General features: G+C 26.9%; 1 protein-coding gene across 1 annotated transcript in view; it reads left to right on the top strand.

The window, feature by feature from the left end:
• The first annotated feature begins 3704 nt into the window (after window positions 1-3704).
• Window positions 3705-15742, top strand: part of LOC100212304 (SEC14-like protein 5) — a 43550-nt gene continuing 31512 nt past the window's right edge. The window contains exon 1 of the mRNA XM_065803651.1: window positions 3705-3846. Within this exon, the coding sequence (XP_065659723.1) occupies window positions 3784-3846 (63 nt within the window). The 5' untranslated portion in view covers window positions 3705-3783. The remainder of the gene's footprint in view (window positions 3847-15742) is intronic.

Here is a 15742-nt window from a genome sequence, read left to right on the forward strand (position 1 = left end):
TCAAACAAATTAAATTGACACTAGCAGGCCATGATGACATATCTGAAAAACTACTTATGCTGCATACCTTAAACTAGTCAATGTTCTAGTTACAATTTTTAACCATTGTGTCAACAAATGTATAGTACCATCTAAGTGGCAGTATGCAAACATCATACTTCCCAAAGATAACCTTTATCTACCAAATCACTAATTGCTGACCAATTAAGGCCTGGGCAGGAAGAGTGAGCTTTATACTCGCATACACACTCCGCCTAAAATAGTTTATTGGAGCAATTTACTGCTCTACCAAATATATAATTTTTTCTTGCTAAAGTTTAATTATCATTGAAACTTAAATGAAAAACATCAAGTCATTTTTATAAAAAAAATTAATTAATTGCATAATAAACTGCAATGCTTTTTAAAAGAAATGGTTATTACAAATTTTTTCACAGGGCAAAAATGATGCTTGTTATACAAGGGAAATGCGCTAAGTCCAAAAAGATCATTTTGAGATAATGAAAAAACTAATTTTGCATAAAATTAAAACGATAAGTTTTGTGTAATAGTTGAAATAAAAAATCCTAATAACTCATTAATAATTATTTTATTAAATTTGCGTGCAATATCAAACGATACAGAATTTAAAATACTAAATAGTGGTATAAATAACTCCATACTGCTAAAAATAGACTTAGCGCATTTCCCTTGTATACCGATTACATATTCTTGTAACATCAACATTACAAACAAATACTTATAACTAGTATAAAACCGAATTTTGTATTTAATTTACTTTTTAATGAATAAACAGATAAATTGTTTGAAAACCAAAAGCTCTCGTAAAAAGCTGTTTAGAGGAGCAACTTGCATGGCTTGCCATGTTCGTTTTAGGAAAGCTTTTCTCCACTCTTGTACTCATTTACTCCTGCTGAGGCCTGCCAATTAATTAGTCAACTTGGTTTTCTTCCTGGAAGTACGATTGATGCCATTGTACAAGTAATAGATGAATAAGGATTTGCTAATAACTGTATTATCACACTAACTGCAAGTATCTTTGATTTTGTGAAAATATTTGACATTGATCACATTATTCTTACGCACAAACTTAAGATCAACCTACTGTCATGGTTATCACCCTGGTTAGCAACTCAAGCTTCAAATTTGACAAACAATGGACTAGCCTAATAATAAAATTGCCCCAAATGAATACCTTTTTAAGCAACTCTAAATACTTGGTGGATGATCTTACATATGTTTATATATGATTACCACTATTATTGTCATAGCCACTATACCTACAATGCAGTTCTGATCACCTCTGGGACTATTAAAATTAAAACCAAAATCCAAGTCTTTCAAAACAGTCTCCTTAAAGAAGCTAATATTAAATTTTAAGATTCAACCTACCATGGTACCCTTCCCATTGATAACATCTTAACATTCTTTGTCTCAGCACATTGAAAAGAATTTTAAACAATCTAAACCATACAATCACAGTCTGCATAAAAACAATCATTCAAATTCAACTTTCAAATTTTACACCAGATCCGGAAAATAAAATATATATTTAAATTTATTAAATATATTTAATATATCTACTAAAACTTATCCACCATCTACATAATGAAGTAAATAAACCTGGTGCTACCCTTAATGTTATCTGAATACATTCAACTCCTTGTCAATAAATTACTTGAAAAAATTGTACAATTAAATTTGTCAACTTAAATCAATACTTATTTTAATAGAAAATTAAATTCTAAAATATATAAACTATAAGTTATTTTTTTTTAAGCAGGGCACGAATTGAATACTTTTATATAAATATCTATCTAGAATAAATAAAATAAAAAAATATCGTAGAAGAGAAATGAATAAAAATTAGTCATAATATATTATAAAATCATATATATATATATATATATATATATATATATATATATATATATATATATATATATATATATATATAACTATATATAATATATATAACTATTTGTAATATATATTTCTCTCTCTTTCTTTCTTTTTCTCTCTCTCTCTATATATTTATATATATATATATATACATATGTATAGAAATGTATGTATATATATATATATATATATATATATATATATATATATATATATATATATATATAGTTAGATATACATATATATATATATATATATATATATATATATATATATATATATATATATATATATATACACGTGTGCATGTGTGCGTTTGCGGATAAACATACACAACCAATATTTTTATGCATTACACATCATCATGATAATAACTAATAGCATAATAATCAGTGATCATAATGATCGAAATAATCATGACATAAGTTCTAATTAAGATCCATATGTGTTATGTGTACAAGATTTATATATTTAAAAATTTTAGCATAGTTTAGCTAGAGTCTCATTTATTTTTATATTTTTTAATGATGTACAAAGCTGTTGCACTTAGTACGTCGACAAACGTTCTTTGAGACAGGTTAGTGCTTTAGTTTATCGTTAGCACAACTTAGTTGGTTCGTCGTTATCACTATATTTAACAAAGCATCTTGGGGCTTTAAACGCGTTTTAGTCTCATTATATCCCGCGCTTCTTTGTTGACACTCTTACATGAACTTTAATTATGTTATCTAGAAATCGGATGCTTAAGGTTTATTTTCCGATAATCTACATATTAAACATATTCAGAGTTTGTTTTATTGTAGTTATTTTAGACTAAAATGGATTAGTTATAGTTTTGTTGGAGAATAAACAAAAGAAGGAGACTGCATTATAAATAATGCAGCATAGTTCATAACAGAAAAAACTTATTTAATAAATAATGCAGCACAATCCATAACATGAGAAAAGTATTAGAAATCTTATTGATTATCTGTAACACGCATTTGATTTTAGATAAACGAAATCTCTATAATTGAAAAACATTATAAAGTTATGCTTCATTAAATTGTTATGAATTAAATTTTATGAAGTTTATATAATTTTATTATGAATTAACTCTAAATAATACCTTATCAAGATTCCATAAACTATAGTTATTTACAAAAGTGAATGTATAATTAATTTTCCTGAAGTATCTTATAACCATCTTAATAATTCAAAAACATATGAAAACTCATTGTTGTATCAATATGTTACAATCATGTGTTACAATAAGGTCATGATAAAATTTTGTTAATAATTATATTATTTAGTCATTTAAATGTTAATAACTTGTGTTATCTTCTAATATTTATTTTAATGATTGCTATACAAATTTTAATATAAGTTAACATTATCAGTGATTTTAAATCTCAAATGCAATTTAAATACATCATAATAAAATCATAAATATTTTTTTTAGATATGTATAGTTTAATATATATATATATATATATATATATATATATATATATATATATATATATATATATATATATATATATATATATATATATATATATGTATATATATATATATATATATATATTTTTTTAGATATGTATAGTTTAATATATATATATATATATATATATATATATATATATATATATATATATATATATATATATATATATATACATATATATATACATATATATATACATATATATATATATATATATATATATATATATATATATATATATATATATATATATATATATATATATATATATATATACAGTATTTATTAGATATAGTATGTTTTTTTATGACAATAGCTTTTTATTTTGTATTTAGATTAAACTTATTTAACTCACTTATGCCAGAACTTATGATATGCTTTGTTAACCATTAAAGATGGTGCAAGAATATACATCACCAGTTCGTGTATATGAATTCCCTTTTGAAATGGTGATGGAGGTATAATGTTTGAAGTACCTTTGTTTTTTCTAATAAGTAGTTATTTTAATTAGTTTTATTATTTAGAAAGTTTTTTTTCTTTCTAAATGAGGTGCTAGAATAAATTTTTACTATTTATCTTTTTAAATTAAACTCAGTGAAACTTATTGAAAAATGTAGTTATATAGATTTTAAATAATGTGTTTTCTATATAGCAGTATATTTTATAAGCATTTTTGCAAAACCAAATTTTTATTATACAAATATAATGTTAAAGTCTTTGTAATATTTTTGAGAGAATTAAAAGCAATTGCATCTAATGACTACAAAGATTGGTTAAAAAAATACCCATAAAAAATCTCCTGGAATTTAGTTCAAAAATTGGGCTATAGATAGATTGCCACAATAACTAAAATTTTGTAATGACACTAGGTTGCAACTAGTCTAGAGGCACGCTCCTATGTCTGTACATAAGTCAGTTCATATATATACACTTTAATGCATTTGAAAAAGATAAAGAAAATAAAAATGAATATTAAGTTAAATTAATAAATAAATAGAATCTATTTATTTAAAAATATAAAAGATTATTCATTAAAGTAATTAATGACTAAGTTTTTTAAAATTAATAGAGTTTTATGTCTGTGTCTGTATCTATATATAAACAATTTTAAATGTATTTTAAATAATAGAGTGCTCAATGTTCTTAAAAGAACAGAGCAATAATAAATTAGTAGAAAATCACTTATCAAACTTTTTTCAATTTACTCTGTGTTTCATCAATAAAGACTCATCAGAACATCATTTCTGATGAGTCTTTATTGATGAAACACAGTGTAAATTAAAAAAGGTTTAAAAAGTATATATACAGGGTTCATGGCACTCAGGAAAAACCTGGAAAACCAAGGAAAAGTTTTTAAAATTTAGAAAATCAGGGAATACCCGAAAAATTAGGGAATTTTTCTTGAAAATCTTGAAAATCAGGGAAAACTCAGGGAATATTTTTCATTTTAATATTTAGATTAAAGTTACTTTGCAGTATCCAGTTTTTGAATCTTTTAATATTGAAAGTTGCTCACTACAGTGGTTTTATAACATTTATAATATATAGTAGCTATATGTTTAGATAAATGAATTACAATAGTAACTATATGTTTTGGGAACAAGGATTCAGTCGCGAAAGTAATATATCCTTCAACATAAACAGGGAAAAATATATACTTTCCACCACACGAACTCAGAAAAAAAAAATACTTAAAAATATAGGAAAATATGGGAATTATCAGGGAAAACTCAGTTATTTTTACATAGTTATTTTCAATTTATTTATAGCACACCAATGATATATAGCCAGAGGTGGTTTGTACTGGGTTTTTAGATGTTTGAGTTTTGCCACTTACAGGCATTGTGCAAACTTCAAACTTTTTTACGTTCATACTTATGTCAAATAAGAATGTTTTTCAAAGAATTGCAGTGATTGGAGCTTGGGAACTCTAATTTTTGAACCCACCCAGCCCTTAACATATTAGCAACGAGTTTATAAAATATTTTCTTTACTATTTTTATCTAAATTTATATTGACCAACAAATTTTAAATTTCATGCAATAATCTCTTAGTGTTCAGTTTATATGACCATGCAAAGTTTACAGTCCCCTCAAATTGATGGTGGTTAAAAATAGTAAAGAAAATATAAAAATCCAGTGTACACTTCTGATAGCATACATGTTTTTTCCATATATAATTTTATATTTTTAGATATATATGCTAAAATTTTTTAAGAGAACATATTTTTGATTTGGTAGATTAATTAACAAACCAGAGCAAGGTCGCATGTATATAAGTACCTAGACATATAATTATTGGTGCATATTGTTCTTAAAATATTCTTTATTTTTAACATAATCTTTAAAAAAAATATTATAAAGGGTTTAAGTCTTTAAAAATAGCAATCAAATATGTGTCACATCTCTAGTTTAAAAAAAAAACTATATTTTTTATATATACTCTATTTTATGTATGTATCTTTTTTTTATTTTCTCCTATTAAAGTAAATTTAATTAGGATATATATCATCAATACAATAATTTGTTAGATATGAAGAATATAATGTATAATAATAATAATAATAATAATAATAATAATAATAATAATAATAATAATAATAATAATAATAATAGCAATAATAACAATAATAGTAATAATAATAATAATAATAAAAGGTTAATGTAATTTCAAAATTTTCAAAAGATGGTCTAAACATCCTTCTATAAGGACATACTGGGTTGCCTTATACAACCTGATATGAATAGACAGTCATCTTGTGAATTTCAGCATACATAGAATACCATTTAAAATGGGTTGCATATGTCTTGAACATAATTTTATAATATACTTCAAGTTTTTCTGGGTCAATCGGGTACTTAAGGGACAACACATAATAGATAATATAGAATCTTTTAATAGGACCTACATCAACTCCAAGTATTTCAGCAAAGATTTTGTGGCTTTTAAATTACTTTCTTGCTATGTTGGATGTGCCATTTATAACTTAAGCAGCTCTCCTCATTCTGCGGTAATAACATTAAAGCTGGAGTTTTTACTGGTTAGTAGATTTTAGAGCATAATATATTGCGGGCCCCATCAATTTTACTTTCCATCAAATCTTTTAGAACTCAGGGATTTTTGAATTGTCTTTCTTTGTTAAGATTAAAAATAAGAGCATTAAACAGGCTCTTTGTGGTAACTCCTAATTTTTCAGTAATCTCTGATGATCTTCTTTTCTAAGGCCTTATTTGAGAAAATTTCAAATAATTTTAATGATGCAACTTGTTGAAAATTTTTTATCCTATCTTGCTATTAACTCTTAACAACCTATGGTTTTATTTATGGAACAAAAACTTTCAGATTGTAAAATTTTTGAGTTATTATATTTTATTTCATAAAAGATACAGAAAGACAAAAAATTTTCAAATATATATGTATAAAAATTTAAATGTTTATCTTTTTTTAAACTCATGAAATTTGCAATTAATTTTGAAATTTTTTTTAAAGATTTGACTCTAGAATTTATGGCTTATATTTTTTTTAATAAATTATACCTTTTGTATAAAATATATTTTTTTATAAAATGTTTTTTTATTATACAATTAGGCGCAATAACTCCAATTATTAAAAAATTGTTCGCAAGTTTCAATTGTCAATTTATGAGATCTCTTTATTTAACATTCATTTTTCCACTTCTTGAATTTGCAGTTCCGGTTTGGTCTCCTTATATAAAAGGAGACTGAAATGGTTTTAAAAAATTATAAATATTTTTATTTATTATTAATTTTTTTTTATAAAAGCTTAATTATGCGCTTGTGTTTCCAAGTTTCCAAGCATTTCCAAGCTAATTATGTGCTTGCATTTTCAAGTTTCCAAGCATTATTTATTAAAAAATATATACTGTTGCGCTTTCACTTGCCTTATGACAAAATAGTTAAATGTATGCTTTATAAACATTTTTGACGCAGTGTTATAACATATTTACAAGGAATTTAAATAATTTTTTTAATCAAAATTTTTTCTTAATTATAAGAAAATTTCTGTTTTTACTTTTTTAATATTGCACAATCTGTTAATTAAATAAAACTGATGTGTAACTATTATAGAATATTATTTTCTAAACTAAGTTTATACTTATAAGTTTTCGCAAAATAAAACTTATAAGTATAAACATAGACATTGCAAGAGCTTCATTATAGTTTATATTATGTCTGGTGGTACATGAAATGATATTAGATAAGTCTAAGTAACCATAAATTAATAAAACCTAACCTTAACTCAACCCAAAGTAACCCTAACATATCATAAGTTTATCCCCATCAAACCTGAAGTAAGGTTAGTATATTATGAGAATATACGCGTTTAACATTTTCTGTTTTATATTATAGATTCTTAATAAAAAGTGATAATTAATTCTGGGTACCAAGGGGTTTATTTCAATCAGTTGTTTATTATTAATCTTTTCTACTTATCATCTATTGTTGGTTGGCCAAGTTGGGTTCCATTGTATTGAGTATTAAGCATGGCCTACTATATAACACGGCCGGATTTGTTGCCTTGAACGCAAAAAATTAGTGGGCCGATTTTAGGTTTTTAGCTTTTGAATCAAAACCTGAAGGTAATTATATAAAGACATTAATAATATTTAAATAATTTGCTCTTAGCTATAATTATTACTATTACCAAAATTCTTAACCTTCAAACACTAAAACAGTTAGCTAATAATAAATCATGATTGCATTAAGCCGAATGAACTATCTATTTTAGCCATCAATTTTAATCTACAAAATCTTAGTCTTAAAATTATTGGTTCAAACAACTAAAATTAACAAAAATGTTAGTAAAACTAGCATAATTTTTAAATGTACACATTTACTGAAAGCATTTACATATAATACAAAAAGATTAATCAAGTCAAGTTTCTTTTGTTTCTCAAAAAAACAATATACATATACTATGTTGTTATGGGTTTATTCATTTGTCTTTTTTGGTTTGTCGAACTTTAAAGGCAGCAACTTCATTTTTTCTAATGTTTCCATTTTTAATTTGTTGCTCATTGTTAAAATATATGTTGGTAATAATTGTGTTTACCAAATGCCTTCCCCATTCCTCATGTTCTATACACATAAAATCACTATCACTTGGTTGATATTTTTCTAGCGCTAGCAAGGATGCATTTTTTATATCATGGGAATACTTTAATAACATTTTCTTTACAGTGTCCATAATTATAAACCCATAACAAACATAGTTAGCTAATTCTTTGGAAGGTTTTGTTAAACCACCACGTGAAAGAATTTCCAGATATTCTGTTGAGACTTTATTGAAACTTAATGATTTCAGACAGTTAGAACAGTTATATTTATCCCCAATCTTTTTCGTGATGTAACCAGATATATTGATTGCAACTTCGTAAGAGTCATGACAAAGCTCATTCTCTTGAATTTCATTGCTATATTTTTCCAATTTTATTAAAAGTTCATTTTTGTCAATTTTTGTATCAAGTTTAAGATTGCTCGTCCAACAATTGATATTGGCTTTAATTAAGGATTTCATGCATAATATCTTTTCAGAGCTTTGAACTTCACGTAAACTGACTAAAAATCTTCCACCGCTCATTTGTCGATATTTACTGAAATGTCTTTCTAATGGATCAGTTTGAAACCTGCTAGTTAAAACATATTTATATCCTTCTGAAAATAAATCTTCAATCAGACTTGCAGTACCCTTCAGTGTTGTAATTAATGCATTAGTTGTTTGAGCAGATAAAGTATACTTATTACATCTTTGAAACTGCAAGTTTTTCCATTCATTAATCCATGTTGCAAAAACTCGAAAAAATTGTTACTTTTTGTCACCTGGAATAGCTGCATTACCAATCCTATTGTTTGTATTAAACATTACCTTTGAATTAGAAATAGTCCACCAAATATTAATAAGCCTTAGAAATCCAGCAGCTGCAGTTTCGTTTGGAAAATAGCTGATGATTGCAGCAGAGGTGGTTTCATCAAAAATATTTAAAGCTAAAGGAACACTTTGTTTGTTGTTTCCTGGATGTAAAGTTTGGGCAGACAATTTGAAAGCTTTTTTTAAGTTAGCAGGTAACAATTCATCTTTCTCATAAACATTATGCAATAAACTCCAAGAAATTTCTCCAGCTTCAACATGAATAATATCATCAAACTCAATAAAATCAAAAGGTGGAAATACAAACCGTTTTGAATTTAATAAATTATTTCTAATGTTTTTCAGTAAATGAACACTGTCATATAAATTGTAAACCCGGTGTTCCATAAAAGTAAAATATATTTCATTATCTTGTTCACCAAACTTTAAACGTAGAATTTGAAATGCTGAAACATTTGTTGCATGATTGTCAGTTATTATAGCTCGTACATTAAAAGATGCTTTATATAAAGTATCTAACGTTTCTTCTATATGTGAACTAATCATAGAACCAGAAATTTGAAATTCTGGACAGGCCTTAATTACAAAGGGGATAGATTCTTTCAAGCTAACCACCATGAACACAACTATACCAGAATAGAAATTACCATCATCATCAGCACCAATTAAACTTCCTCCATGATATTGGAGACCTTTTTGTAAATACATCTCATCAATTAAAACAACACAGTCAGCACTAATACTACCATTTTCTAAAAGTAATAATAATCCTGATAATGGATCAATGCCACCCTTTGAAAGTGATTTTAAATAAGACAACGAAGGAAGTGGAAACTCTTCTAATAGCAAAGTATAAGCCTGTTTTGATGTATATCTGTGCATTAGAGAAAATCTAATGATTTCATTTGTGTAGATTGGACGTCCTTGTGGTTTATAAAGAGATAATTTATATAAATCTGATAATACACTTTTTGATACGTTCTTTGCAACTTCATGCATATAAGAAACAAAATTAACAAGCATACTGGCACTGGTCAATTTACAAACACTGCCTTCTCTAAACCATTTAGGCAATGGAACTGGGATACCTTTCATATGTAGCTTTACATGTTATTCTTTATCAATAGTAATACTCTCAATGTTAGGAGTAACATCCCCGTCGTCAAAATAAATTCGAAGAAATAACACACGGTTATCAACTAGTTTAAATGAAAATCCTGCTGGACAAAAACTTTCACTAAGATCTATAATGCTTTTAATTGTATCATGTTTTCTTAAATCGTATGTTTCATCGAGAAAAGGATGAGAATATATACGAACTGCAGGGGGCTTACGTAAAGCTGAGGTTGATTGAATTAAAGATGGCTTTGATAGGATGTTTTGGTTGGTAATAATTGTTGGTATAGGATTTTCGCAATAATTCAATGTTATACGTTTACCTCTTTTCAAATATTTATCTTCAAAATGATCGATACATATAACTGAGTTTTCTGTGGGGCTCCAATCAGCTCGGTTGACAAACTTAATCCAACAATTTCGAAGATCTAACTGATTGCTATCAGGAAAACTAAACACAGTTTTGTATGTTACGTGGTTGCTGTTACTGGAACATTCTTCAATCTTTCGCTTATAATTACTTCTACAACCAACAACACAACACTTTTTTGGCATTGCAAAATAAAGTATTACTTGAATTAAAAAAAGTTTAATTTAAAATTGTTAAATCGGTTCATTGTAAACTTCAAACTCGTGTTTTTTCGGCCCACTAATTTTTTGCGTTCAAGGCAACAAATCCGGCCGTGTTATATAGTAGGCCATGGTATTAAGAAATGGTGTCCATCAGCACAAGAGTTGCAACCAAACACTCTGTTCTGGGCCAGCCTGCAGTTATGAAAAAAAATCAACTTCCTACTTCTAGTGATGTTTAAAGACTGCATGACTACTACTTAAAGCACAAAAAATATGATTGTATGCAGAAGAAAGTGACAGTTGTGGCACAGGAAGTTCTAAGCATCTACATGAGTGTAGTCAACCATATAAAGATATTGATTGACAAAGTTAAGGGTCTTGGTAAATATCCCAGTTCTAAGAAGACATCCACAGGCTTGGTTGGGAAGCGGAAGCAATCGCTCTTGATTACTGACCACGGAAATAATATCTAGTTGCAAAAAACTGGACAGATTTTTTAGTCGTTTTGAAAACATTTCAAAAAACAAAAAAAAAGCACAATTAAGATTAATTGGACTGATGAGAGACAATTACAAAAAAAAAAAATAGGAAAAGAAAATAATTTTTAACGCGAAAAAACAAACAAAATAAACTATCTTTAGAACAAATATTTTCGAAACATTGCTCTTTTATAGTTTTTTTATAAAATTAAGCGACATTTTTTACATAAAGGGCTTAATAAGGAAACAAATGTTCTTTTATTTATCAATAAGTATAATATAATTTTTATTTATATACTCGTGTCTTATATCCAGTGCTGGATTAAGGAGGATTGGGGTTAGCTGTGGCACATAAAAATAGCGCTCAGCCCCGAAAAGTCCAACATGATTCTAATAAAGCTAACGCTAGTTTTAGTTTTATTGAAGCTAAATTATTTTATAAATAAAAAAAGTTAATTTTTTTAATAACTATTTTATGCTTTGCATAGTTTGAAAAGTTTAACATTTAAACAATTCTTCCTAGAAAGATGAACAAATGAAATAATTAAATCATTGAGTTAATGTAGAAATTAAATTAACTTGATAGAAATAAAAATATAGATAAAAAGATAGATAAAAAGGTTAAAATACTTTATGAAGAGGAAGTGGAACTGCTTCACAATACCGCTGATGATGCTTTGCGAGTGGGCTTTTTAATTTTAATTAGTATTCAAAACAGAAAAAAGTAAATTTAAGTTTAAGTATAACGAGTTTGTAAGTATAAGGAGGAGGGGGGGAGAGGGGGAGAGGGAAGAAGGGGAGGGAAGAGGGTCCTAATTTACACCGAAAGCTTCAATATTTATCAGTTACTAGTATGTTTTTTAATTCTTAAGGCCGATTTTCACTTATATTTTGTTTTTAGTTTTGAGAAAATCTTTTCGTTGTAAAAATTTTGTTGTAAAAATTAATAAACGGGAGGTGTGGCTTAATGAGCTTATCGTGGATGGGAAAATTTTCTAAAAGTTAATAAACATCTGCCCCAACCACTTCTATTAAGTACTCGAGAGTACATATATATATTCATAAGTGAGAGGTTCCGAGTTCGATTCCCAACACATCCATGGTAGTACCGCGCTCAACTTGTTTCTCCGTGCAGCAACCTTGTTTGTCAAGGTTCGTGTTTCGGAGTTATAGAGTTGAGGGAGGGTTATAACCACAAGTAGCCTCCTCATCTGTAGTGGCCTTCTTGGCCTCGGGGAGGTGAATTACAATATATATATATATATATATATATATATATATATATATATATATATATATATATATATATATATATATATATATATATATATATATGTCGTGACTGTGCAGTGCTTGCTCACAACAAAGAGTTACTTTGTATGCCTATTTGTGTTTAGTAACTAGAAATTTGTGTGCTTATTTCATAGTTTTATTAACTTTGATGATTTATAATTTCATCACTAATAAAATCTATAGTAAAATCTATATTTTTGTAAACTAATAATGATAGTTTAAAAGATTTATGGCTTTGCAGATGTGGCTCCGAGAATGAGCAACAAAATAATAATTTGTTTGATAATATATTCTTAAAAGAATTTATGCTAAAAACCTTAAAACTTAACATCTTGAATAATACAATTTTTAGACTTCGCACCAAGATGTTTTTGAGAGCATTCAAGTTTATGTATGTTTCCATGTATGTCTGTAAAACAAAAAAATTTTGTTTGGATGAAACTATTTTGTTTTACAAACATACATAAACTTAGATGTTCTCAAAACAGCTAAAAAATCTGGCCAGTTTTTTGCAATTAAATATTTCCGTGGTCAGTATTCAAGAGCAATTGCTACCGCTTCCCGATCAAGCCTGCATTCATCACTTACTAAGACTTTTTAAAATCATTATGAACTGTATTTAATATATGTACTTGTAAATGTATTGATGGTGGTGTGCAAGAGAATTCACAATGTATTTATCCACTGTTGCATAAAATACCTCCAACAGAATGGTCTTTCTGGTTGGACGAAAAAGCTAAAAGGAAAATGTATATTAGGGTGTGTCGATTTTCACTTTTGTTTGAAATTTGATGATGGCTAGTATTTTTTTTTTGTAAATCAGTATGTGTAACATAAAAATAATTTTTTTTGAAAAACAAAATCTTTGAAGCTACTTTTTTTCACCCTTAAACTATTTTTTTTGTGGAGTTTTTGGAGTTTTTATTCTTGAAACTGAAGTTTGCCATTATCTCCAAAGAAGATCGCATTTATTTACCAATCCATGTAGTACACAAAAATTTAACTTTGTCCGCAAAATTGTGCATTTCAAAATTTAGTTTAACAAACAACGTGTAAACAACAATTATGTTTTAAATACACACTCTCCTTTTTGCAATGTTTATATATTTTTGGATTATGTAGGAATGATGAACTGTGTGTCGTACATTTTATTTATAAAGCATTATTAATCTACAATTTATAATGCTTTGTTATTAAATTTTAATACCTTTCAAAAACTTCTGTGTTTGTGTATATTAGGGTTATGACTTTTTTTCACAACCATACTCCTGTACTGTAGTTTGATGAACTTTTACCTAAAATGCGCAAAATGAACTATTATTTGCATATCTTTAGAAAAAAGTTCACCTCGCCATTGAAAAATTGATTTTTAGCGCCGCAAACCGGTTTTTATTGTCGTCATCATTGAAATATATTTAAATTCAGCTGAATATTTTAATGAGTATATATTTTTCGGCCAATGTATGTGCATCCTAAGTTGTATGTGCATCCTAGTTGTCTCAAAGATTTTTTATTAAAAAAAAAATATTCTTATTAAGATATTTAACTGAATTTATATAAATTTCAATGATGATGACAACAAAAACTGGTTTGCGTAGTTAAAAATTGATTTTTCAATGGCGGGGTGAACTTTTTTCAGAAAATATGCAAATAATAATTCATTTCATGCTTTCTAGGTAAAAGTTCATCAAACTACAGTACAGGAGCATGGGATTGAAAAAAAGTCATACCCCAGTGAATATAGATTGCGGTCGTGGCGCAGTGCTTAGAGCGCTTGCTATAGAAGCAGGAGATCCCGGTTCAAAACGAGCTCTGGACATATTTTTGCATCATGGTAAGGAAGGAGGGGTTAACTTCCTGTTTAAATGCACTTTCGCGGTGCTCTGTGACAAGGCCATAAGGTCTTCTTGGAGCACCAAAATTCAAAAAAATTATATACATATATATAAATTTTTTTAATTTCAAAAAGTTGTTTATGTATATATTTATTTATATAATAAAAATTTATATAAATAAAGTTAATTTATTCATAAATTTTTACAGAAAGATGTCTCAATGTTTTTAAAAATTATTACTGTATTAAGTAAAACTTTTTTTATTTGTAGATAAAGTAAAATATTTTTAGAGTATAAGAAATTTTTTAATTCTTTTAAAAAAAAAAATTTTTATATATAAATGTCATATACCACCAAAACCAGAAGTAAATCAGCTTGTCAACTTAGTAACTTGATTGAAAAGAGTTCAGAGTTTCCTCCATCAGAACTCCCAACTTCCAGAGATATTCTCAAGTATGGCCTATATTTAAGGGAGATTAGTGGAAAAGATTACAGAAACCATACTGTAGATCAGCTTGTAAAGTATATTATTCCAGGAATTTTGTTACAGTGGAAAAAAGCTAATTCTCAATTGGTAAATCCAGTTATTAATTCTGAAAGAAGAATCAAATGTAAAGTAAAAGATTTGTGGTTATTGGCTGTTAAAGTTAGTAATGGCAATGTAGTCTCACCAATTAGAAATCAATTTATGCAAAAACTTGATAAAATTTTTGATTTGTTTACATGTGATTGTAAAATACTTTTTTGCTTAGAGAATAATTGTGAAGGAAACTGTGACAGAAAAGCTCACATTATATGTACTTGTAAAAATGAAAAAAAAAAATTGTTGAACTTTGTTGGATATCGAAGAGTAAAAGTTGGGACCAAAGCTATCCTTTAAATAGCTGGCATTGATCATATTGAAACTCAAAAACAAAATTAAAAAATTAAATGACTTTCAATAGAAAATCAGGTTTCACAAATAAAAAAATAAAAAACAAACCAGGAGATTCTTAATCAAGAAAATAATTTTTTTCCCAAGAGTGACTCAGATGAAGTCTGTGAAGATACAAATGATAAGATAAAAATTATTATTTCAAAAGCGAAAAAAGTAAAAGAAAAAAGTGTATAATATAACACCATGAATATAAAAAATATAGCAATAGCAAGCTTAAGGCATCATACAGGTT

The sequence above is a fragment of the Hydra vulgaris genome, chromosome 08 (genome assembly GCF_038396675.1).
Source record: "Hydra vulgaris chromosome 08, alternate assembly HydraT2T_AEP".
NCBI classification, from domain to species: Eukaryota; Metazoa; Cnidaria; class Hydrozoa; order Anthoathecata; family Hydridae; genus Hydra; species Hydra vulgaris.